The sequence below is a fragment of the Guillardia theta genome (assembly GCF_000315625.1).
Source record: "Guillardia theta CCMP2712 unplaced genomic scaffold GUITHscaffold_62, whole genome shotgun sequence".
Classification (NCBI taxonomy): domain Eukaryota; class Cryptophyceae; order Pyrenomonadales; family Geminigeraceae; genus Guillardia; species Guillardia theta.
The window spans coordinates 50549-74078 of NW_005434612.1; the positions used below are offsets into that span (position 1 = coordinate 50549).

Sequence of the window (23530 nt, forward strand, 5' to 3'; positions counted from 1 at the left end):
TTCGTCTCCTCTCTGGTATGCCTTCCCCCGTCCTTTCTTCCTCTCCACCTGAGTTTTTTCCGTCCCATCCTCCTCCTCCTCCACCTCCTCCTCCTCCTCCTCCTCCTCCTCCTCCTCCTGTCATCTCTCTCCTCCCCTCAATCTTCCCTCAGCCTCTTCGAGCTTCTCCCAGGAGACGCGCCAGTCTCGGAGGTTCGTCGAACGGGACCTGCGCCTTGTCAAAGCCCCTCCAACCTCTCCCTCCCTTGCCTCCCACACCTCTCCGATTAACTTGTGGAAGTCTTCCCACCATTCCAGCATCAGCGGCAAGTAACAAACTCTATCCACTGGATCTTCTCGTCCTGCAACGTCGTGAGTTTTCTTCCCCTCTCCTGTCTGTCCTCCTCCTCCCCCTCCTCCCCCTCCTCCCCCTCCTCCCCTTCCTCTCCCTCCCCGCCTGCCTCTTTCTATCGTCCTAACATAACAAATGTTCGGTCCCATACACTGTCTCTTCTTTCTCATCTCAGACTTACTCAGCCATCCCTCCTGCCATGGCTTCGGCAATCCGGTGAAGTCAAACCCTGCAACCTTGAAATCCGTCCAAACCTGATTGCATGCATGAGGGAAGGAGCAGAAGGGAGAGGTAGCCAATCCAAGAGTGGAGGGGGCAGAGAAAGGCAAGGGAATCGTGGGAAGGCTTCCTTCCCCAACCTCCTTCCTATCCGCCTTGTAGAGAAGGAGAGGAAAGAAGAGAGGAGAGGAGAGGAGAGGAGATTCGAGTAAACTTATGGTCCAACCATCTTGAAGCGCGAAACAGTTCTCTTCCAGGAAATCTGCATGCCCGTCAAACTGCATCAGTTTGATTCTCCCATCCTCCTTCCCTCCTTCCCCTTCTGTCCTTCCACTCGCTGTGCTGTCCTCCTCCCAATGCAATTCTCTCCCATCCGCCCCCTCGCCTCGCTCACCAGGCTCGGATGGTACAGGAGATGATCAGGAAACAGCGACAGGAGCAAACCCGCTGAACAGATTGACCAGTCAGACCTTGATAGACGACGAGTTGCCTCGCCTCCTCCCCTTCCTCTCAATTCCACAAAGTTTTGCATCGTCTCTCTCCCGAAACCTCCTCCCTATCCGCCTTTCCCATTCTCTCCTCTCCCTCTCCCTCTCCCATTTCAACCTCCCTCGTCTTCCTCCCCGCTCATCCTCGCTTCCTTCTTCAAAGTGCCTCACCGTCACTCCCGTCGTACGAAGGAAGACCCATCGCCCTCTGTCAAACTCGTCAGAATGGAAGCGACGAGGCGAGCCTGACCTCAACAAGATCCTCGAACTTGTGCTCAGCCGGAAGGCACAGGAAGACACAGGACATGATCCTAACAAGACTGAAACCCTTGTTAACACCTGCTCTCTCGTCCCCTGTCTCTCCCTCCCTCCCTCCCTCCATCCATCCATCCATCCATCCATCCATCCATCCATCCATCCATCCCTCCATCCCTCCATCCCTCCCTCCCTCCCTCCAATTCGCTCTCTTTCAAATCTTTTCTCCGCTCCTCCTCAATCTTCTTATACAAGTCTCTCTTCATCGTTCCGTCAGAAGTTCTTCGCCACTTGGTCGCGTATGGATAAGCTCCTGACATCCCTAGCAGTCAAGGCGGCATAATGTAGAATTGAAGGAGAGAGATCAAATATTCCTCTCACACTCGGACAACAATCATCATTCTCGGATCTTGCCATCTCGAGACACTGTTTCAAAGACAAGAATCTAATGGTCTCACCCAAACTGAATCGCTCATGAGAGAAAGCTTGATTGGGACAACTGAAGAGGAAGGTGTCTGCATCGAGATACACAACCTGCGTTCCCATCACATGCGCACCACCTGACTTCCACTCTCAGCAACCACATCTTCTATCTCATACAAAATATCTTTTCTCACACAACCCTGTTCAATCCTACTCTTTCTGACTCTCTTCAACCGCTTTAAATTAGGTTGTTCTTGCTCACCCTGTCCCACCGCCCTTTCCTCTTCCCCTCCCCTCTCCTTCCTCCTCCTCTTACCTTCTCATACTCCGTCAGGTTCCATACATGCAACTTGCTGTAGCCGGCACGCAAGCTCTCTCTGCAACCGTTGAGGAAAGAAGAATCTCGTTACTGCCTTCATCCCTCCTTCCATCCCCCCGCCTTCTCTTTGCTGAAACGCAAACCTTCCTCCTCCTCCTCCTCCTCCCATCTCCCTGCCTTCTCTTTGCTGACTGCGCTGCTTCCTCCTCCCCCCCATCTCTTGCTGGTCACCTGACGACTTCGTTGTACGGAGAGTAAATCGGATCAATCAACTTCACTTTGACGTCTGCAGGAAGAGTAGAAATTAGGCGTTTGAGCTTAGCAAGGGCCAAGTTCGTTTTCACCGTACTGCTGCAACATTGTCCTGAGATTCAGAAGCTCCCCAATGTGATTTGCAAGCAAGATCAGGACATCTCTTGCCTCCTTCAACTCAATCTCAGTTGATGCTGCATGAAAACAGCATTCTCTCGTACATCATCTTTGCACACTGTCCGAATTGCTCGTACAAGCGTAAGAGCTCCGAAGATGTAATCTTCGCTAAATACGATGGTCACCCAAGCAGATTTTCTCTCTTGGGATATCACGGCAGGAGTTTCGCTACGTCCGTGTCTTGCTTCATCTGGGCACCTTGAAAACCTATCAGACATCTTCGACTTCAAAAAACTCTTTCACGTTTCATCGGCCGCGAGCTTGACCTCCAGCTCGTGCTCCTCCCCGACTCTGTGAGAGATCCAGTCTTGGACCAAGTCGCCATTCTTGATCGCATTCAGCTCGACAAGAGAGAAGGTGAACTTCCGCAAGGATGAACTTCTCCCGACATCCTCACACATGAACTTCTCGGTATCATTCAGCACAAGGACAGGCTGATCGTCAAACCCTTCTACTACAAGATATGCTTCACGAGGGACTTGCATGACGTCAACCGTTGAAATCTTGTCTCTCATTACATGCTTCACTTCAAAGACCCTTCATCTTACCTGGACTCGAGCGCAACTCAGATTGAAATTTTCTCCTACGCTTTTCTCCGCTTCATCATGCACATACGGGGCACGTCTAGAAATCCGTACGAGAATCTTAAGAAGGTCTTATGCTTCCATCTCAACAACATGCTCAAGTTTTCACCTGGAGATTGTTTGCAGGAGAAATACTCGATATGCACCTACACATGTCTATTCATTGCGATTGCAGTAGGGTGTGATATTCACCGATGTTTGATGTTCTTGGAAGCAAATCCATTACATACAACATCCATAGGCATGTAGTTGTATTCAAAATCTAAAGGTAGTGAAGTCAGGAACGATCGTCGATGAGCTCAATCAGGAAAGTATTCATCAACCCTCCTCCCATGCGTGCTCAGAGCTTCAGCATGCAAATCTCACCGGTCTCATAGATCGGTTCCGAAGAAACAGTGAACGTTGTCATCAATCTCTGCAAAAGCTCCTCCTCCTCTTCACCATGGAGGCTCCCTGATGGCGCGAGCATGTCGACTGTCAGAACATGGTTCCCGGGCTCTGCCTTGACCTTGTGCTCCCTCCATGTGCTGCTCCCCACATACTGCACGCCAACTTCTACCATCTCCTCTCCATCAAGTTGGAATCGCAGGTAGCTTCCTTGCAGCGGCTTCTCGATGCCGTAGGACAAGACAAAGTGCCCATCAGGGCACGTGCTTCCTTCCAAAGGAGAGAACAAGGTGACTCTCGTGCTCGGGTAGCTCGGGTTCACATAGCGTCCTCCTACTGGGAGCCACCACAGCATGTGCAACTCAGCATCATGCTGAGCTCTCGAGTGGATCGTGTCGTGCGCTGAAGTAGAAGCGCTCGGCAGGGATTGAGCGAGCAGAATGAGCACATGTACAGGGATGGAACGTGACATGGTCGACTTGTCTCAGTCAGACTTTCTCATCAGTCCTGACAGATCTCCCCCTCCCATCTCCTCCTCTCATCTCATCGCTCCATCTCCTCCTCCCATCTTCTCTCATCGTCTCTCCCCATCCTCCTCCCAGGGCAGGATCACCCATGAGAAACCATGATCCGCATCTAACGAGCCTTCACTGGGATTTCTCTAGGGATTTCTTTGGCAGGGAAAATTGAGCGGGGATGAGGTTGACCGGCGCATGGAGACCCCTGCAACCCAGCATGGCGGCAGCGGTAGCGCAGAGATCATGAAGGAGGAGGAGGAAGTGAGGGAGAAGAGAGGGGTAGAGGATGAGGTAGAGGTGAGGAAAGGTAATATTGAGCAGTGAAGGAGGGAGGGATCAAGGCTTGTATGATACCATGAGTTCAACCGTGTTTGCTCAGCGTTCAGTTAATGATGTGTAGTTGCGCATGTCTGTTTTTCGGCACTTTTTGTCCATCTAGAAGATCTATAACTCTGCAGGAGTGACTGTCTACAATTGGTGTGAGTGCTTTTTTTTGATGTCATCAAAAATATGTTCTAGATTATTGTGATCATTTTGGAAAGATATACCTTGAAACCTTTCATGGACGTACATTGAATATTAAGTCGTTGGTTGATTCTGTTGCAGAACTAAGAAACCATGTTCGCCAATAAAGCCATTCCAACGCCTTCAAAATCAGGGGAAAATAAAGGTATCTTCAAAAAGATGAACTCAACAGGACAAGCTGGCAGCAACAGCCAAGACGGTTCGAGCCGTAGCTTGACTCATGGATCGGATCTGGACATCTTCAAAGCAGCGTCTGCTGGCTCCTTGAACCTGCTCAAGGACCTCATTGCTGCTGGCCAGCCCATCGATGCTACGGACGAGTCTCGGAGAACAGCTCTTCATCATGGTTCACGAGGAGGCTATTATGAGCTGGTTGAGTACCTCCTGGCAGCCAAGGCAGACCCCAAGGCAAAGACCAAGGAGAACGGGTGGACCCCTCTGCATGAAGCGAGCTCAGGTGAAGTGGCGGAGCTACTTATCCTATCCAAAGCAGAAGTCAACGATTTTGATGCCTGGGGGATGTCCCCCCTTCACATCGCCGCGAAGGAGGGCAACGTTGACGTGGTGCGATGTCTGGTGCAGTACAAGGCTCTCCTGAACCCGAAAGACGGCCTGGGTCGAACTCCCCTCCACCTCGCCTCGCAGAATGGACACCTCGAAGTCGTCCAGGAGCTGGCGTCCGACGGCGCAAACTTGCACTCTCTTGACAACAAGCACAGGACCGCGAGGGACAATGCGATGAGTTACGGGCATCGAGAAATCACCAAGGAGTTCGAGAAGATCGAGGAGCTTCTCGGTACCATGGGCGTCGGAGGAGAATCCCTGCGAGCGCTGCCGGCAGGATCTCCGGCCAGGCTCGCGAAAGGACCGAACAACAGCCCGATCGTGCGCCCCAAGACAGCAGATCGCGTCTTCGATGATACGGATGAAGGAGCAGCAGCGGGAGGAGGGAAACCGAATGAAAGCCAAGTATTGAAGTTTGATGATTGACGTTTGTTGCTTCTGTTTTCTTGATCTGACAATTGCTTCGCCCTCATGCTTATTCACATGTTTTGTGTTGGTTTTCTTATAGACTCAACAAAGTTCAAAGGTTTCAAAATAAAAGATCGCATGTCGACCGTCTCTGACACTCGCGGATCAGTTGATGGTTGATAAAGACTTGAAGCAGGCTACATGCCGTTCACTAAGGGCCGCAATTTACTGAGCGAATTCAAGTCGTAACGAGGACCACCAGAAGAGGCGATCAAGAGGCTTGACCCTGATTTCAAAGTGCGAGTCTGATCAGAGCAAATTTAACTAAAACATTAGTACCTACGCTACGCAATGCACTCGGAGCTTCCATATTGAAGACCTCTACCTCACCAGCCGAGGCTCACACCGACTCACTGTCAGCCAATGCTAAGGCCCGGGATGAGGGAAAAGACACTCGGACATAACCTTGAAAGCTCCTTGAGGAACAAGCCTGTAGATCCGATGGAACGTATGCCAGCCGTGCCAGTCAGATAGCGCCGAGTTAACAAAAACTCTCCTGTAAACCAAGACGACTTACGTGGCAGGCGGCAATGTAGTACATGTGACGAAGAGGAGGCCTTCCTAGCCGTCTTGCTAAGGTCCCCTCATGTCTGGATGCTTGGGTTTCACATCCTAGTATACAGTCTATCTCTCATGTGCTCCTCAATTCTGGTTTCGTGTGCATTAAACTCGGTCTTGAGCAAAAACTGTCTTGTTGAGATTAAGGTCGATGTGATATCTGCGTGACTTTGGACTAGTACAAGTCTAACAAACTTGTATTCCGTCGGTTATGAGCCTCGATTACATGCTCAATCATGTTGATCTTATATTTGGTTAGTTGAATCTTTTCAGTACTGGAGTTTTTTCTTTCTTGGTATCGTTTCGTTACTGTCGAAAATTCATGCAATTCAAGCCTTACAAATTCGGATGACTCCTCTCTTCAATCAGGCTCTCTCTCTAGCCGCAAGTTGTTTAGGCCTCTCATCTCAGCCTCAATTTGTTTGATTGATCTTCGAATTGGAAAAACAAGCCTTTCCCCAGCCAGATTGGTCGGTCGAATATCTGCTTAACCGTGTGGAAACGCACTTGAAGCTGATTCGATTTTAATCTTCTTGATCTTTGAGTAGGATCAAATGGAACTACCAGGAGATCTGGCGGAAGTTTTCATGTCATGGAGCTAGGCTGTGGCATGCATAACTGGAGCTACTTCTGGATCGGCGAACAAGGTACAACTGCACAACAACAATCTTCGAATGCCTTGAAACGGATGTTCCATCTCGCGGCAGCAATCTCTGGTCACAAGTTCTTTACGGTTCAAAATTTATCTTTTGGTCTTCAAATGCCGGCGGGCACGCTCTCTCTCTCTCTCTCTCTGTTATCTGAACTCCGAAGTTCTCTCCTCAGACTCTCTTATCTTATCCTCCTTCTCTCGTCATTGCATCAGCTCGCCAGGCATCTCCCTTATCTCTGCACTGCACATCTAATAGCCCTGCATGAAAATATTCTTCAGAATGGACAATCCTTGAATGGTTATTGCCCGCTCAGCTTGACTGTGAACTTGACGTTGTATCATCGTATCTTGACTTGGATCTGCTGACATTCTTGTTTGTGTGACTTTCAGACGTCCGATGTAACGTACTATTTCAGAAACTCGGGGGGAGGATGGAACGTATGCCAGCCGTGCCAGTCAGATAGCGCCGAGTTAACAAAAACTCTCCTGTAAACCAAGACGACTTACGTGTTTGCGAGGCGGCCAATGTAGCGTGTGTGGACGAAGAGGGGGCTTTCCTAGCCGTCTTGCTAAGGTCCCCTCATGTCTGGATGCTTGGGTTTCACATCCTAGTATACAGTCTATCTCTCATGTGCTCCTCAATTCTGGTTTCTTGGACTAGTACAAGTCTAACAAACTTGTATTCCGTCAAGATCAGTGCACGGTCGAAGGATCCAGGACTGGACCATCCTTTCCTCCAAGTCAAGACCATCCTCAAGACCATCCTGTGATCCGCCGCAGTGCCAGACCGTCGCAGGCTCCAACAGGCGGGCCCGCGGCTGTGACCTGGCCGCCGGGCCCCGCGGGGGCAGCCGCCGGGGGGGCGGGTGACGGTGGGCTGGGTGGGGGGGGGGGGCGGCAGGCCCGCGACCCCGGGCCCGGGTCCGCCGGCTGCAACATAAGCTTCACAGGACCATATCCGGCAGTTTGGCGGCAAGGTGCAGCGCCCGGCGGAGCGAATCGTGAAGGGGAGGGCGAACAAGGAGGGAAGGGGGGGGGACGATGAGACTGAGTCAGAGAGAAGAGATATACATAAAGGTAGACAGGTGAAGGGTAGATGAGTCTCATTGCATCAGTAGTTCGGAGTACCTAAGACGAAGGGCTTGTACGGATGGAGTAACTCGCAGTCTGATTGCTTTGGTTGCAGACTCCTGTGTACTGGGCGCTACTTTGTTGTCTGCAGCAGCATGCTATCGGACTTTGTCACGGAGTTGAGGCGAGCAGTTTCTTCATAGCCTTCACTGATGCAACGCTGGTCTCCATACGTCTGGTTTCTGGTTTTCCTATGTCTGAATGACAACACCTGGTCTTCAGTTAGCACTTTCCGTGCTCCAAATCCGCGAGCTGGAACGATACGTGTCACTCTGCATGTCTTATCGAGAGTGAGGTTCAAACCTTTGAGGATCAGGGGAGGAAATGTGAAGGAAGAAAGCCAACAGGTCAAGTGCACAGCATGCGGCAATCTCGCTGTGAAGAGGTATGGCTCCTTACCTACTCCCCTGCATCTGAATTTGCTGCCAGGACTGTGAACAAAGCTGGTCCAAACAAAGGAAGGCAGTTCTTCACCTGCACGTCAAGTCAACCGACTTGTCGGAAATTCTTCAAATGGGATGATGGAAATGTGGGAGGGGCAGATGAGAGAACGCAAGGTGGCGCGCAGTCCGGCAGCTTGAACGGATCTCCGTTCTCTCGTGTTGGAGTGTCACCACCAACTATCGTTCAGAGAGTTGCACAACAAGACGGTGATGATTTGAACACATATCGCATCTCGACAAAGTTTGATAACATCCTCAGGTTCTGTTATTCTACGTAATGCAAGCACGGGGACCTTCTTGGCAAGGTCTCCACATGGAGTTATGATGAACATGACTGAAGATGCTGTAATACTTTCTTGCCGCATTCATGCAGTCGGTGTAATCATTGGAACAGATGCGAAATAGAAGATTGGAGGAGGATAGCAGGCATGACTGGCCAAGGACAGAGCAAACGCCTCTGCTTTCTCCACGCCATGCTACCACTCTTTCGGGAACACCTTTCCGCCCGAGACACTATGGTGGTGATCAAAACAGATTACAAGACCCGCAGACCCCTAGAATAGATTTCTCTAACCTGTTTTCTTCACTTAGAGAAGACTCGATCGAGTCACCCCATGGCAAAAGGCATTCGCCAGGATTTGGTGCTGCCCATGAGAACCCTTCGCCCGGTGGCTTTGGATTAGCCAGCATGTCCTTGCCGGGTCGTTTGCCCGCAGGTGCTACGGGGTTTCGATCAGCTTCTGGATTCAAACCCCCAAGGCCTGCAAACCTTCAAAATCAGGAAAATTTTGGTCAAGAATGCCCTGGGGCATTTCGCACGTTTGCTGTTGGAGTTGGAGAAGCAAGTTTGCGACCTCTCGAGAAAAGAAGAGGCCCGATCTTGTTGGGAAATGGAAGCTCAGGAGAGTTTTCGTCTGTGGAATTCTATCGCTCGTCATCTGGTCCTGCACAGGTAAAAACGCGAAATCCATCATCTGACAGTGATGCGCAACCTGATGCAGAGTAACCTTCATGTCATAAATGCTCAATGGCAGTTCCATGGATGCAACATTTTATGCCAGGGAGGGATTGCACTGATGTGCGTGAAGGTGCAGAGAAGATGGAACGGAAACAAAGGGTTTGATTCGCATTGCCCAGGCTGCAGAGGTTGCCTTAGATCGATGCAAAATCGGTGGAATATCGGGTGAGGACCCAGCCAGCTGGTCTTCGGATGGGTTGGTAGCCATGGCCGATACCACTTGCTCCCTGGAGGTCGAGAAAATTCATTTTTCGTGCGTGACACTGACGATGTTTCATCCAGGAATGTGTCGTAGAAAACAACGGCAACGTTGGCGTGCTATCTCATGTAGGTTCTTCAGAAGTGACGGTTTTGAATTGTACCATGAGGAACAACTTCATTGCAACTGTGAGTTGGAATGTGCTCATTGATCTACTGCTCTGAATCTCCCTGCAGGGTGTCGATGATTCCTCCTCGTTGACTATCCAATTTTGTCATCTCTATGGCAATCAACACGGCGCAGTTTTTATCGGAGGGTCTGCGCAACGTGCTGAGGTCAGCTGAGTTGGGGGCATTGTCAAGCGCTCTGTCATTTGCAGTTGCGCGATCTGAACTTTTCTGCAAGGTTGAGGTAACGAATAGCAGCATCGACGGGTTTGTTTGGTTGGGTCGAAAGGAAATATTGTGCAAAGTCGTCTTCGAAGGCAACACTTGTTCAAACCAGACGGATCTTGCGTCGGAGGCATCCGAACTCAGTAGAATGTCTCCTGGAAGGTCAGTTGGGGAGCTTCAGTTAATCCTTCCCTGACACGGGCAGTGCAGCTACACCTGGAGATCGGTCGAGGAGGCTGCTTCCAACAAACCCACATCTGTGTCCCCCAGTGTTCGTCTCTGCAGCCTACAGGTAGCGAATATTTCTCAGTCAGTTGGAATCCATGAGCCCATTGAACATTTACAGAATGCGGAGGAGAGCGTGGAGGAAGCGATCTCGCACCGCGAGGCCCTGGATGCCGTTCGCTGCATTCTGTAAGCCGTAGATCGATTTGTGGAGTTTCACGACTTTAGAAAAATGTTGGTGATTGATGTAAATGTCTGGTAACTTAAATAGCCATGAGTCCCCCGGCTGGGTGACAGATGGTAGCCTGGTGGTTTACTAACTAAGTTAGTGCAAAAAAAAACTGCCGCCGGGCGGCCTTGCCCAGTATAGCCTAGTAGCAGAAACCCTTCAGTGTATCTCCAGCCGGGCCGGGTCACGCCCGGCGGCCGGGTGATAAGGTTTAGGTTCAGGTTTTGGTTCAGATGTGATTGTCCTGAGGCGGCCCGTGATTTGCATGATGATTCCTACAAACTCATCAGTATTGGTAGCTTGATCCCTGACAGGGATCCAGCGAGGTGTCTACCAAAGTACTAGTCCTAGACTTAATAAATCTATCATGTGGGGTGGGGTGGAGGATAAAGTAACTTGCCAGGCTAGTTCCTGGCTAAAAACTTGACCACCCCCATTTTCCCCTTCTACTACCCTACCTTGACATGCCTAGAGCTAGGAATCCCGCTCGATAAATCCTTGGCCTTGCTCCCGCTTCCTACCTTCCGCTACCTCCGCACCCGCCGCATCTCTTCCTTCCTCTCTCAACCTGATCCGATCTCTGCTTCTCCTCTCCATCTCCTCACTCTCTGTCCCTCTGTCTGCCTCACTCTGATTGAAGTGAAGGAGCTTCCCTCTTCCTTTCCATAGCCCTCCCGTTCTCCCTTAGAAAATCTCAGGATGGATCGCCAAATGACTCAAATTGATATCTTGTTTCCGACCATCGATAATGATGAATCTTGCAAAACCCTAAGGTAACAGAAGTATGCTGATGTTTGATTTATCTGACCACATGGCCCCAGACCTCCCACCCGCCTGAGCATCCAAGAGATCAACACCTTCCAAGACGTAGAGAGCCTCGTAAAGCACTTGACAGACGAGCTCAACCTGTCGGTCAAGGTGTCGCATCCTTCCATGATGCGCTATCTCAACTGACAAGCATGTCCTGTACCAGGGCCTCAAGCTTTACAATGCTATTACCCTCATGGAAGTCTCTTCGCTCCAGTTTGACTCCGATGCCGGACCGTACAAACTTCTGCTGCTGCCCGCTGAAGGTAAATGCCGGAGCTGAGACATGTCAAGAACTGATGTGATCATTGGCAGACACCCTCTCTACCTTCAAGTGTGTCACAGTGGAAGATACCACACCTGATAAAGGGCGCATGTTAGAAAGTTCGATCAGTAATTACTCTTTCTTGACAGCGATCGGGGAGCTTTTTGATAACTCGATACAACATGTACTCTGCAACCAATATGACAAGAACAAAACTATCAAAGTTACACTCGACTTCCAAAGGGGCACTTTTCATCTTGTGGACAATGGAATAGGCTGCTCAGACCCCAAGGAAATGCTTCAGTATGGGTCAAAGCGCGCATCTACGCAGGAGCTGTACGACGAGGGTTGCACATCGTTCAGGAGATATCTGAGCGGTACCTTCTCTCGATATGGCGTGGGGGCCAAAAATGCTTGTAATGCCCTTGGGACAAGACATGTTGTGAGCAGTAAGACGCGAGACAGCAGAACTGTGCAAGTAGTGGAAGACTCAACCTTATCGGCTTGGAAAGCAATTAGATGCATCAGGTCTCTCCAGGAGGGCGAAGACGTCGCGTCGAGCTTCTGCAAGATCGACATAGAAGGCTTCAAGATTGATTTCTTTATCAGCGATGGAGCTTTCTCTGCGGCAGCTCTCAGGCACTGCCTGAGCAACATCCGAGCGATGTACTACATGTACCTTGAAGGAGAGCAGGCAGGCGCGAAGAGGTTTGTAGACCAGGTGCTGAGGCTGATAGATCAGCCAAATGCAGAGATGAGACGACGCGGACGGATCGCAAACGCAAAAAAATTTTATCAACACGACCTGAGCTGCTTGAGGACGATGCTGAACAAATATCTTGTTGAGTCTGGCTCTATGTCGGAGCAGATTGACCTGGAGTTCGAGGTGATCCATCAAGACTCTGCTAGCTCGGCCCCTCCGCATCGACTAGCAGACTCGATGTGCTGCCTTGACCGAGTGCTGAGCGACGACGCCAGGGACTGCTTCCCCATCTACGTCGAGATCCCCGACCATGCAGACCCCACCAAGCGCTCGATCGCTACGGGGGCGATATTCTACTTTCCGAACCAGGGCAACAAGGACACAGTCCCGTACGTTGACGAGCTGCATGGGCACTCAAGCTCATTGGATCGCCGCTTCATGGTGTTCTGGATGGGACGATGGCTTCCTGAAGAAGATTTCGTACCAGGTTTCATGAGATACCGTGAGGGGGATAAGCCGCTTGCCCCGCAGCGATGCTATGCAAGGACTTTCGGCATTCTTTTTGTAGACCGAGGGATCGAGCCAGAGGCAAACAAGCTGGCCCTGAGCAAGTCTGCTCCAAATGTAAAGAAGATGAAGGAGGCGATTGACTCGAAGGACCTTGCAAAAGCATATGATTACTGGCTCAAAGAATGTCACCTCAAGTTTGATGCAGAGGTCTCCTTCGAAGACGAAAACCCAAAGTACATAGATGCTGAAGGAATGTCTCAGCACGACAAGATCATATTCTGCGACAATGTGTATAAGGTGGGTGAATTCGTCGAGCTGTACAAAGAGTCAAAGGAGAAAGCAAAGATTGAAAGTCATATAGGAAGGATCGAGAGGTTCTTGCAAGATAAGCACTTTGACCTGCACTTGCCAACAGGGGAGGTCGAGCTTCTTCTATTGGCTTCAGACAACAGCATGACGAAGCATAATCGCTTCAGAATACAAAACTATTCCATGAGGCCCCTCAGCAACAAAGAGTTCGAGGCTACCAGAGCAAAGAATGAGAAGCAGATAGTCAGATCAGTCGCTATCGAGTTCCGCAACCACATCGTGAAGGCTGGCATGTTACCGCTTACAAGGGTTGTCTGCAAGAACTCAAACAACGAAGTCATTCAGACAAACATCCCGATCTTCAAGGTCACAGTGGCGTCACAAGATTGCTTGGAAAGCTTCGAAGTGTCTAATGGGCTTCTGTCTTCTCCTGAAAAGATAGTGCCCAATGGGCATCTGTCTTTTCCTGACAAGATAGTGAAGAAGCTCGCGACTGTCGCAGGCCGGTATACGATTTCCCTTGAGCCAGCTGCAGGTCAGACGCCGTTCACGTGCGAGCCCGCGACGTTCTACATCACCCCAGCAGAGATGCACAAGGTATCGCTCAGACCAAACACTCCGAGCATCCATTGTGAGCTCGGGCAAACGACCTCCTTAGAAGTACAGGTGCACGACAAATACAACAATAGCATCGATCTCCAACTCGGCGTCCACACGCTTGACATTCTGGTAGACGAGGCTCGGGCTCTAGATGTCTCGCTATCCTTCACGCCTGAGTACGCTGGGAGCATCAGGATCCAAGACCTCTGCGTGCTTCATGGGGGCGTCGGGACGTATCCTGCTCGCATAGTCATCACAGACATTCATCAGCAGAAGGTCGTTGAGCACAAAATCTCGATCAAAGTCCAGCATGGGCAGCCATCGTCCATACAGTGCGACGCTGACTGGGAGGAGTATATCAACTACCAACAGCTCGGGCCAGTCGACGTCAGCATTCAAGACGCGAGCGGGAACATGTGCGACGGAAACCAAGGCAAGCTCGTGGTGATGAGCCCGGACCTCCTGCTTCACGGCGAGAGCCAGCGGAATGAAAACAAGATAAGGAAAGGGAGATGTCGCCTGACCTGCTCGTGTGCGAGCTCTTTGTTCTCGAATGGTACGGCAACAGCTCAGACGGTAGTCAGTGAAGCAGAAATGGGTCGATGGAGAGAAATGATACTCAAGCAAGTCGCTCCGGTCGGGGTATTTCACAGGGAGCATGGCTTCTTTCAAACAGGGGATTGTGTATTGCTCATCACGGAGCAAGAATTGGGCGTTGGAGCACGTCGTAAGACAAGGCCTAAGGTTCGGTTGTTTGGACAGATCAAGTCTATTTTCAATGATGAGCAATCTTCGGAGACTGGAATCTATGTTGAGTACTTCTCGGAGAGCAGTGATCATCCTCGCTTACTCTTACACAACGAAGCGCCAGATGCTGAAAGGCTCAATCCAGAAGCCATCTCGAGTCGTTGCCTTGTGTTTCACGATTCCCTCCGGCACACTTTGGATCTTGATGTGATGGCAGACAATGTGTTCTTCTGCAACTCCGACGAGTTTCCCCGGAGCCTTCAAGCGACTTTAGATGTCATCCACGAGACCGAGACGACGATCTTGCATCAGAGGTTCTCACGTCCCCTGAAGCCGAGCGGAACTCCGAGGCGCATGAAGCTCTTCCAATCAGGAGTCGAGTTGGCTCTCAACAATGCAGCAGTGTCGTTCAACGCACGGCACAACGACAAGATATCAGACTTGTACCTTGTGGCTGCTGACGAGACAAACCAGCCCTGCCAGCACTTTGCGGACGGCAGGTCAAACTTGAAAGTAGAAATGAGCTGGATGAATGCACAGCTGCCAGTCTATGAAGCCGGTCGGGATCAAGTCTTTGCACTGCCTCCGTTGCACGTACGATCTAATTCCAAGCAGACCATCTCGGTCTTCTCCTGTGCAGGCTCGAAGCAGACGAAGACAGAGGAGACGCGACTGTTTCAGTACCAACTTGACGTCCTGGTGACCCCCGGAGAGCCTGAGAAGCTGAAGATTTCTCTACCACAAGACATCTCTGGTATCAAAGCAGGAGACTTGTTCACGTTGGAAGGAGTCATAGTGGATCGAGATGGATACGACATCGAACCGATAACTAACCAACATCCTGACGAAATATCTTCGTTCAGTTTCACGTGCGAAGATGGGTTTGAGGTTCCGGTCACTTTATATGACAACTACCACAATGTGGTAGAAGGCAAAGATGCCCTTGGGAACATCACGATCAAAGGCTCTAAGATCACTGTAAGGAATGCTTTCATTCGCTGTAAACCCTCCAAGGGCACGCTCAAGCTTGGGCTGAAGCTCAACGTGAAAACAGGTATAGGTGGCACAAAGTCTTACAACTTGAAGCCCATCGAGCTGGACTTGGACCTGAAAGCTGGTGATCCGTGCAAGATATGCGTACAGCCAGACTGCCAAGCGTTCGTCAACCTCTCGGTCCCCAGCATGGCGGAGTACGAATGTGACATCAGGTTCATCGTTACAGACAGTGTGGACAACAACTTGTCAGCCGCATGGGATCAGCCGCTGATGCTGCAGGTAGGCAAACAGAGCAGGAGGCTTGAAAAAGTATCAGATGAATCAAGGGGAGATGCTTTCAAGCTCAGCACAATTCCAGCCCTTCCAGCAGGAGAGTATTTTCCTAAAATCATTTCGCGGAGTATATCGAGTTTCACCTTCAATGTCATCGCCACTGCTAGGAACTCCGTCATTCAGATCGCGATGACGGTGAAAGACCGACAGAAACATCTTGAGTACGCACAAGGCTCAGCGCTTGCAGCAGCAGACTTCGAAGCTTTGATCCAACTCCACACCGAAGACCAAAGAAAGCTCGACGACTGGTCTACGAGTACCATGCCGGATGTGAGGCTGTACTGTGAAAAGCAGAGGATACCCATGTCGTACAAGACCTTCGACGGCAACTGCGTACACGTCATCTTCTCTCTCAGCGAGATCGGGAGTCATCAGGTCTCGGCTGAGTTTGTCGACTCGAGACCCTCGTATGCAGGACCTCCGATCGCTTCCAAGCCTTGTAACGTGGTGGTGAAGTCAGGTAAGAGACGCTGTCTGCTTGACATGATTGTCCGCTTGTATCTCACGCCATTGCTACAGGACCTGTAGAGCAGCTGGACTTGCAGCTTCATGCTCCTGCGACTGACGACCCTCTTCAGTGTGGCTTCACGCTCGCTGCATGTGACCGGGCGTCTCGAAAGACAAACTATCATCCCACGAGCGAGTGGGAGGCTACAGTGGTGGCACGGGTGCTGGAGGACCATCTCGTCCGGATAGAGACCAATGCTGTAACCCTCAACGCTCTTCATCCCACGGTCAATGGAACCTTCACGCTCGTGCCTCAGCGACAAGAGCAGCAAGAGTCATGCGCTTGTACGCTTGTGTTTAACGTGCAGAGCAACATTGCCATAAGGTCGTTGGATCAGCGAACGATGAACGTGACGCTTCCTGCTGCATCTGCTGGCGTGCACGATGACACTGCAATCAATGACAACGAGAACGAGGAGGTGCAGGAGGCGAGCAGAGCCAACATCGCCTTCGAGGAACAGCCGGTGATTATCGAAGACGACACAGAAGAAGAGGAGAAGCTCAGGGTCGAGGTACAAACATCCATGTGCCATCAAAACATCGAGAACGCTATTGCAAGGCTCCTCAAGCGACAGGATGTCTCTCCTGCTATCCAATCTTACTACGTCGATATCGCAGCAACTTCGGACTTGGGGAAGCTGAAGCGAGACTGTGAGAGGTTTCAAACAGGCATCAGGAATCACAATGCAGAGCTGACCGAGCGGTTCAAGGACTTCAAGAACAAGTATGATGATCTTCCACACAAGATGGAGTTGACAGATGTCGAAATTCCTGCGAGCTGCAAGGACGCTTTAGGGTGTATTTCCTCCTTGTTCTCCATCGACCATCCTCGGGCAGCAGACATTCAGACGGCCTTGTCGACAGCTTTCGGCGAGGACCTCAACTCCGTCATCTTCCAGAGCGACGGAGACTTGGATGAGCAGATGGACGGCATCTGCTGTCAGTCCAAGTGTCGAGTCAAGAGCGCTTGCCTGGTAGAGCAGGACAGGTTGCCCGAGGACGTCGAGGAGTCTCGCGGGGCCCTGGGACGAGCCGACAGCTTCATCGTCCTCAACAAGTCTCGTGATGCAGAGACAGACAGGAAGCTGCTCTCCTTCGCCGAGCGATTCTTCAGGAGGCTCGTCGTCTTCGAGCAGTCGGATGATGCCATCCGCTACCGCACACGCTCCATGCTTCGAGGCGAGATGGTGGTGGGACTGGACCGACCGAACAAGGTCATTTCATGGGACGGGAGCCAGACGCTGCTGGACAAGCAAGTGAGGTGTGCAAGGATGGGCATCGTCGAGTACTGGAGAGCCAAAGCATACAAGGAGCTGCAACGGCAGAGAGATGAGCTTGACTCCATCGACAAGGAGCTCAAGGTAGGCCTCCTAACCTCCTGCTACCTCGTAGTCACGAGTGTGCCTTTGGCAGGAGATCATCAAGAACTGCAATGATGTGGAGAACAACGAGATGAGTCAGAGCGCCAGGTTGACCGGAAAGAAGCGGGTGAACACAGATCAGGAGGTGAGACTGGAGTTCATAGTCGAGAGATTTGACGGTCATGCCAGCAGCCACAGGAAGACGGGGAGGACGAGTTGAGGCCTCGCAAGCTCTTTCGTGAGAGTAGAGATTGAATTCAGCAGTATCTATGAATCGACTTACATCCAGGGCATCACCCGACCAGGTTAGGGAAAGTCATCGGGATTCGTCTTTCTTGTACAAGATATACAAGATGGTCGTGGGTTTGAATTTACTCTATTAAAATACAAACAAAAACTTTCAACATCCTCACTCAGTTTCACGCCTTTGTTGTGCGTGAGAAATAAACCATCGCATTCTACTGTTTGCTTCTGTCTTCCCTCAGCCATTTGTCTAGCACTCGTGCTCTTGCAACATCCTGACCCCTCGTTTTACCTGCCCTATTCGCAGCTCCTCCTTTCATCTGCTGTCTGCGATGCCTCGTCCTCGTGGCGAGCCATGTCCGTGTGCTCGCTAGCTTGCCTCGTAAGGAGCCCTCAAGGATTCTCAGTTGAGCCATCTTGGAGCTGATGAGGACCTCTGCCTCCTCGGCAGTGCGGAACACGATCGGTTCCATGCTGCAGTTGCGAAGGCAGGTATCAACTTCCTCAGAGCTGTTGTGAGACCCGAAGCTCGCGCTGCCGTTGGAGAAGGTAAGTTCATAGTCAAGCTCGAACGAGCCGTTGCCAGCGAAGGCGGACGACTGGTTGGCTGTACAGTTTGCTGCACACTTGAGCTGTCTCTCCAACTCATCAAGTTGTTTCACAACATCTTGAAACTGTTCGATCATGTCCATGATCTCCTTATTGGGGTCTACCATTGGATTGTACATGGCCGGGATGTACAAACTCTGTCCAGCCTTAGGCGTCTTGATCTTTGCGTACGAAAGCAATGCTTCATGTTTGGTCGCAGATGTGAGAAGGTCAGTCGGGTACTTGTACCTGCCATGCATGTCAAGGTCACCGAGAACTCTCGAAGATATCCACTCACGTGGGAAACACGGTCTCTTCGTATCGCCTGTCCATAGAGTCGTTCTCAGTTCCTTGGTTCTGCAAAACCGAAGGGAAGCCAGCTCGTGTGGCCATCAGAGCTACAAGCAACATCGATAGGAGCACAGTGACCACGGCCAGAGTTTGCTTGCTCTTTGCCCGCTGTTCGTCATGCCGGTGACATTCTTCCATCTTTCCTGTCAAGAAGAACATTCTCACTGGAGAAAACATCCATCAATATCCCTTCCCAACAAATCTTTCCCAGCTCACCATGTCTCACTTCTGCATATCATACCTCTCCTCACATCGTATCCCGTGGTCTACACGTTTTCATTTCCTCCCTTTTCCCTTCTCCTCTCCTCTCCTCTCCTCTCCTCTCCTCTCCTCTCCTCTCCTCTCCTCTCCTCTCCTCTCCTCTCCTCTCCTCTCCTCTCCTCTCCTCTCCTCTCCTCTCCTCTCCTCTCCTCCTTGTTCCTGCTTCCCTTCTCCTCTCCTCTCCTCTCCTCTCCTCTCCTCTCCTCCTTGTTCCTGCTTCTCCTCTCCTCTCCTCTCCTCTCCTCTCTTCGGAATGTTCCGTCTGTCAGGTCATCTTTCGCCAGCCTCGTTGGCCTGCATGTTCCTATTTGTGGACTGCTGGTATGTGGGCCAGGAGGTGATAGAATATCGCATACGATACTTTGCTGCCTTTCAAAATAATTATTTTTATTTTCTGAGGCGAACTTGAAAGAAGAGTTTGATCAGTTGAGTAAAACTCCTCAGGGTCTTTGCGAGCCTCAACAAGTGGGGGACAGGAGGAGACAGAAGAAGAGAGAGAGAGAGAGAGACGGGAGGAGCGAGTAGAGGGAAGGAGAGAGTAGAGGGAAGGAGAGAGTAGAGGGAAGGAGAGAGTAGAGGGAAGGAGAGAGTAGAGGGAAGGAGAGAGTAGAGGGAAGGAGAGAGTAGAGGGAAGGGGAGAGTAGAGGGAAGGAGAGAGTAGAGGGAGGGAGAGAGTAGAGGGAGGGAGAGAGTAGAGGGAAGGAGAGAGAGAGAGAGAGAGAGAGAGAGAGAGAGAGAGAGAGAGAGAGAGGAAGGAGAGAGTAGAGGGAGGGAGGGAGGAGAGAGAGAGAGAGAGAGAGAGAGACGGGAGGAGAGAGTAGAGGGAAGGGAATAGTGACGGAGAGAGATAAGACAAGGCTGGAGTGGCGAGGGTCCTGCAGCTGCTAGACATGCTTGCGAAGCGCGACATACTCAGGCACATGAGAGTGTTTTCATCTCTCGTGTCCTCGCGCGGGTTGTCCAGCTCCAAGGATACTCGCTCTTTGCTGTCACCGCCAGAAGAAGGAACCGTGTCCGGCAGTACCAGGCAGCGCAACCCTCTAGACGCGTCTTCCTGGGACGTGGTCGTGATAGGAGGAGGGCACGCAGGCTGCGAGGCAGCCGCAGCCGCTGCAAGACTGGGCGTGAGGACTCTCTTGCTCACCCACAAGCTGCAGGACCTTGGGACGATGTCGTGCAACCCGTCGATTGGAGGGGTGGGAAAGGGACACCTTGTGCGGGAGATCGACGCCTTAGGGGGGGTGATGGGACGGATGGCGGACATCGGCGGGATACAGTTTCGTATCCTGAACGCGTCCAAGGGCCCGGCAGTGCAGGGGCCCCGAGCTCAGATCGATCGGACGCTGTACAGGAAGGCGATGATCGATGAAATGCAGCAGTACCAAAACCTGCAGATCGCGTGCGGGAGCGTCGAAGACATTGTCGTGTCTGGGGAGGGGTCGGTTAGCGGTCTGACCCTCAGTGCCGACAGCCAGTGGGAGGGGTGGAGGGTGAACACGAGCAAGGTGGTGGTGACGACAGGGACGTTCTTGCGGGGAGTGATACACGTCGGCTCTGAACAGATTCCCGCCGGGCGCGCGGGGGACAAACCAGCGACGGCGCTTGCAGAGACTTTTCGGAGGATCGGGTTCAAGATGGGCAGGCTCAAGACCGGGACGCCTCCTCGGATCGCAGCGAAATCCATCGATTACAGCAACCTTGAGGTGCAGGAGGGAGATGCGAACCCCAGGCCATTCAGCTTCCTCAACCAGAAGCCCGTTCTCGGCAACCAGGTCGTGTGCTGGGTGACCCAGACGATCCAGCGGACGCACGACATCGTGCAAGAGCACGGACATCTCTCGCCGATCTTTCAGTCTGCGGGAGGAAAGGGCAACGGGCCCAGGTACTGCCCCTCCCTCGACACTAAGATCCAGAGGTTCCCAGGTCGGTTCCACCTGGTGTGGCTGGAGCCGGAGGGGATCGACTCAGACGTCATCTACCCCAACGGAATATCGATGGGCTTCCCCCGGGACGTTCAGCAGGAGATCATCCGCTCCATCCCTGGGCTAGAGGGCGCTGACATTCTGCATCCAGCATACTCGATCGAGTACGACATGATCGACCCAACGCAGCTCAAGCCGACGCTCGAGACTCGCCCCTTGCCCGGCCTCTACCTTGCTGGGCAGATCAACGGCAGCACTGGGTACGAGGAGGCGGCAGCGCAAGGGATCGTCGCTGGAATCAACGCTGCTCTGTCAGTGAAGGACGAACCCTCCTTCGTCCTCTCCAGATCTGAGGCGTACATCGGAGTCCTAGTCGACGACCTGCTCAAGGGGGTCACGGAACCGTACAGAATGTTCACGTCGAGAGCTGAATATCGACTTCTTTTGCGAAGCGATAATGCCGATCTGAGGCTGACGCCGTTGGCCATGAAGCTGGGACTTGCTTGCGAGGAGAGGAAGGAAACGTTTCTGAGAAAGAAGAGGGAACTTGAAAACGGCCGCGCGCTTCTCTCGTCCGTCACCTTCAAGCCTCAGGTAATTTGAGCTTTATGCTGTGGATTTAACATCTCGGATCAAAACACATTTTCCTTGTTCATTATCCACATTTGGACATCATCATCATCGCCACTACTAACAGAACATACTGACAAAATTTCATCATCGTTGGCATCGACTTGTTTCAATCCATTCACGTGTCCAGAAGACTGACACTCCTGCTTGAAGGAATGGCAGAGTGCAGGAGTGGACGTCTGCTTGGACGGATTGAAACGAAGTCCGCAGACAGTCCTTGGATATCCCGGAGTAAAATGGTCGCACTTGACATCCCTCCTCCCCGAGCTGGGGTCGACCACACCCGAGGTGACACGTCCTCAGGTCATTCTTTCTTGCTCATGCACTTTCCAATCAGGTCGTGGAGATTCTGACGATCGAGGCGATGTACCATGAGTTCATCACAGCGCAGAAGAGAGACATTGAGGCGATCAAGAGAGAAGAGAACCTAGTCCTGCCTGAGAACTTTGACTACAGGCATGTCTTGCTATCACCTGTTGCTTGCCGACCTTCCATCCCTGCCGTCTACGTCACGATCTGCAGTCCGCTGAGCCTGACCCATTGATCACAGGAAGGTCAACGCCTTGTCAAATGAAGAAGTAGAGATCCTCAACTCCTTGCAACCGACAACGCTCGGTCAAGTCCCAAGTCTTGATGTCTCCTCCTGCTGAATCTGTGAGATTCAGGTAGAGCGTCAAGAATTCCAGGGATCCGGCCGTCCTCCTTGCTTCCTCTTCTCCAGGTTGAGCTTCTTCGTTGCCGTCTCTGCCCTGAACGCTCTGCAGCTTGCTAAGAGGTTCAACCAGAAGAGCAGGAGCGACGAGGTGCCGCAGGCTGCTGAGCAGATGTCGTGAGAGAGGAAGTAGGGTACAGTCGGGAGATGTACATGAACTACGTGAGTACATTCCGGTAGCTTTCTACCCCAGCTTTCCAACTCGATGGTCATCCTCACGAACAAAATTGTGGCCCACGGCAGAATCGCGAGATGAAGTGATCAAGCATTTGCATCTTCATCCTTGTCCATCTGAACTAATCTCGCTGCTGAAATCACTGCTCAATCAATCCCAGGGCATGCGGGAGGCAGATGAATTGAGAGTGATGGACTTGTCAGATTGCCCACAAGGGTCAGAAGGCCTTAAGGAGACTGAAGCTCTAGCCTTGGAAGCATGACAATGGACAACCCAAGTCTTGGTCGGAGGGGCTACAGGCAGCAATCAAAGTTCAGGGCCCTGCCGCGAAGCTCCGGCTGCAGTCATGTAGATGAAGAGGGGAAGCAGCAGACATTAGTTTAATTCTTAGTTTCACACACCCTTGAGCTCAAAGACTAACTCGCCCGTCACACTCGCATCGTCACAACGGTGGTAGTTTGCTACAAACCGTCTCGCAGCCTCTACTGATGGAGCTTCAGCCTGCCTGGCTCGTATCGTGAAGTACAGAACGCCACGAGGCAAGGGACCTGAACCTCTGTCAAACATGTAGGAGCCTCTACCAACATTGGAATGCACACAATGTTGAAGGGAGAAGAATCCTCGGGTTCGACGCGGACGGTGTAGGAGCCTCCATCGCTCAGCGGCAGGTCGATGTCAACGACCTGCCCCACCACCATCGGACGCTCTCGGCCCACATAGGAGGAGCAGAGGTACCTCGTTTGTCTTGCTGTCAATCAAGTAGATCAGCTTGCCCTTGGGGTTCGCCCCTCCTCGGAGAGGGATCCCAAACGCTTTCGAGATCTGGGACAAGTCATGACACTGGCTGCGAAAGCTTCCCTATACGATATGCAGCAGCGAAGCTCCTCCTTGCGGGCCCTTCCACTGCAGGCACCTGCGCGGATAGTGAAGGGAAGGAGGGAGTGAGGGAGGAGGGGGAGGGGGACGGGGAGGAGGAGGAGGAGGAGGAGGAGGATGCTCACTTGCTGATTCCCTTGTAGGTGAAATCTGCTTGCAGCCTGAAGAGAGCAAAGGAGGAGCCGCAACATAATAAGATGAGCAAGTCGCAAGCGAGTGAAGCTTTGTTACACACAATCTCGGTGATCCCTGGGTAAAGCCGTCAATAATGCAGTCT

General features: G+C 51.8%; 8 protein-coding genes across 8 annotated transcripts in view; 5 read left to right on the plus strand and 3 right to left on the minus strand.

Annotated features, from left to right (window-relative positions):
• Nucleotides 1-148: 148 nt before the first annotated feature.
• On the minus strand, nucleotides 149-3907 carry GUITHDRAFT_142217 (hypothetical protein; the record flags this gene model as incomplete). Its single annotated transcript, XM_005827966.1, has 15 exons — nucleotides 149-208; nucleotides 259-341; nucleotides 513-585; nucleotides 945-997; nucleotides 1210-1246; nucleotides 1752-1808; nucleotides 2033-2093; nucleotides 2267-2321; nucleotides 2380-2458; nucleotides 2509-2662; nucleotides 2708-2967; nucleotides 3013-3108; nucleotides 3158-3194; nucleotides 3241-3310; nucleotides 3415-3907. 15 exons carry the CDS (start codon nucleotides 3905-3907, stop codon nucleotides 149-151), a joined length of 1668 nt encoding a protein of 555 aa, XP_005828023.1.
• Nucleotides 3908-4706: 799 nt separating this feature from the next.
• On the plus strand, nucleotides 4707-5189 carry GUITHDRAFT_41621 (hypothetical protein; the record flags this gene model as incomplete). The annotated part of the gene is made up of 1 exon (XM_005827967.1): nucleotides 4707-5189. A coding segment is annotated over one exon (483 nt), but the record flags the coding sequence as incomplete, so codon positions are not given.
• Nucleotides 5190-8003: 2814 nt separating this feature from the next.
• GUITHDRAFT_112782 (hypothetical protein) lies at nucleotides 8004-10321 on the plus strand (the record flags this gene model as incomplete). Its single annotated transcript, XM_005827968.1, has 11 exons — nucleotides 8004-8236; nucleotides 8281-8501; nucleotides 8554-8639; nucleotides 8689-9246; nucleotides 9296-9382; nucleotides 9432-9545; nucleotides 9595-9699; nucleotides 9748-9838; nucleotides 9891-10065; nucleotides 10114-10195; nucleotides 10250-10321. 11 exons carry the CDS (start codon nucleotides 8004-8006, stop codon nucleotides 10319-10321), a joined length of 1824 nt encoding a protein of 607 aa, XP_005828025.1.
• A 735-nt stretch (nucleotides 10322-11056) lies between these two features.
• On the plus strand, nucleotides 11057-13702 carry GUITHDRAFT_142220 (hypothetical protein; the record flags this gene model as incomplete). Its single annotated transcript, XM_005827969.1, has 6 exons — nucleotides 11057-11130; nucleotides 11179-11275; nucleotides 11331-11430; nucleotides 11705-11806; nucleotides 12062-13548; nucleotides 13685-13702. The coding sequence occupies 6 exons, from the start codon at nucleotides 11057-11059 to the stop codon at nucleotides 13700-13702; spliced, it is 1878 nt and encodes a 625-aa protein (XP_005828026.1).
• Nucleotides 13703-17046: 3344 nt separating this feature from the next.
• On the plus strand, nucleotides 17047-17858 carry GUITHDRAFT_153911 (hypothetical protein). Its single transcript, XM_005827970.1, has 3 exons — nucleotides 17047-17495; nucleotides 17548-17640; nucleotides 17685-17858. Exons 1-3 carry the CDS (start codon nucleotides 17058-17060, stop codon nucleotides 17748-17750), a joined length of 597 nt encoding a protein of 198 aa, XP_005828027.1. The 5' UTR covers nucleotides 17047-17057; the 3' UTR covers nucleotides 17751-17858.
• Nucleotides 17859-17953: 95 nt separating this feature from the next.
• Nucleotides 17954-18836, minus strand: GUITHDRAFT_112784 (hypothetical protein; the record flags this gene model as incomplete). Its single annotated transcript, XM_005827971.1, has 2 exons — nucleotides 17954-18575; nucleotides 18625-18836. The coding sequence occupies 2 exons, from the start codon at nucleotides 18834-18836 to the stop codon at nucleotides 17954-17956; spliced, it is 834 nt and encodes a 277-aa protein (XP_005828028.1).
• A 992-nt stretch (nucleotides 18837-19828) lies between these two features.
• GUITHDRAFT_158239 (hypothetical protein) lies at nucleotides 19829-22323 on the plus strand (the record flags this gene model as incomplete). Its single annotated transcript, XM_005827972.1, has 7 exons — nucleotides 19829-19893; nucleotides 19960-21454; nucleotides 21644-21729; nucleotides 21794-21950; nucleotides 22045-22105; nucleotides 22156-22211; nucleotides 22255-22323. The coding sequence occupies 7 exons, from the start codon at nucleotides 19829-19831 to the stop codon at nucleotides 22321-22323; spliced, it is 1989 nt and encodes a 662-aa protein (XP_005828029.1).
• A 420-nt stretch (nucleotides 22324-22743) lies between these two features.
• The window catches only part of GUITHDRAFT_164463 (hypothetical protein), a gene marked incomplete at its 5' end in the record, with an annotated part of 6105 nt that continues 5318 nt past the window's right edge, over nucleotides 22744-23530 (minus strand). Inside the window, 6 exons of the mRNA XM_005827973.1 lie at nucleotides 22744-22925; nucleotides 22977-23060; nucleotides 23113-23199; nucleotides 23242-23290; nucleotides 23379-23414; nucleotides 23489-23502. The remainder of the gene's footprint in view (nucleotides 22926-22976; nucleotides 23061-23112; nucleotides 23200-23241; nucleotides 23291-23378; nucleotides 23415-23488; nucleotides 23503-23530) is intronic.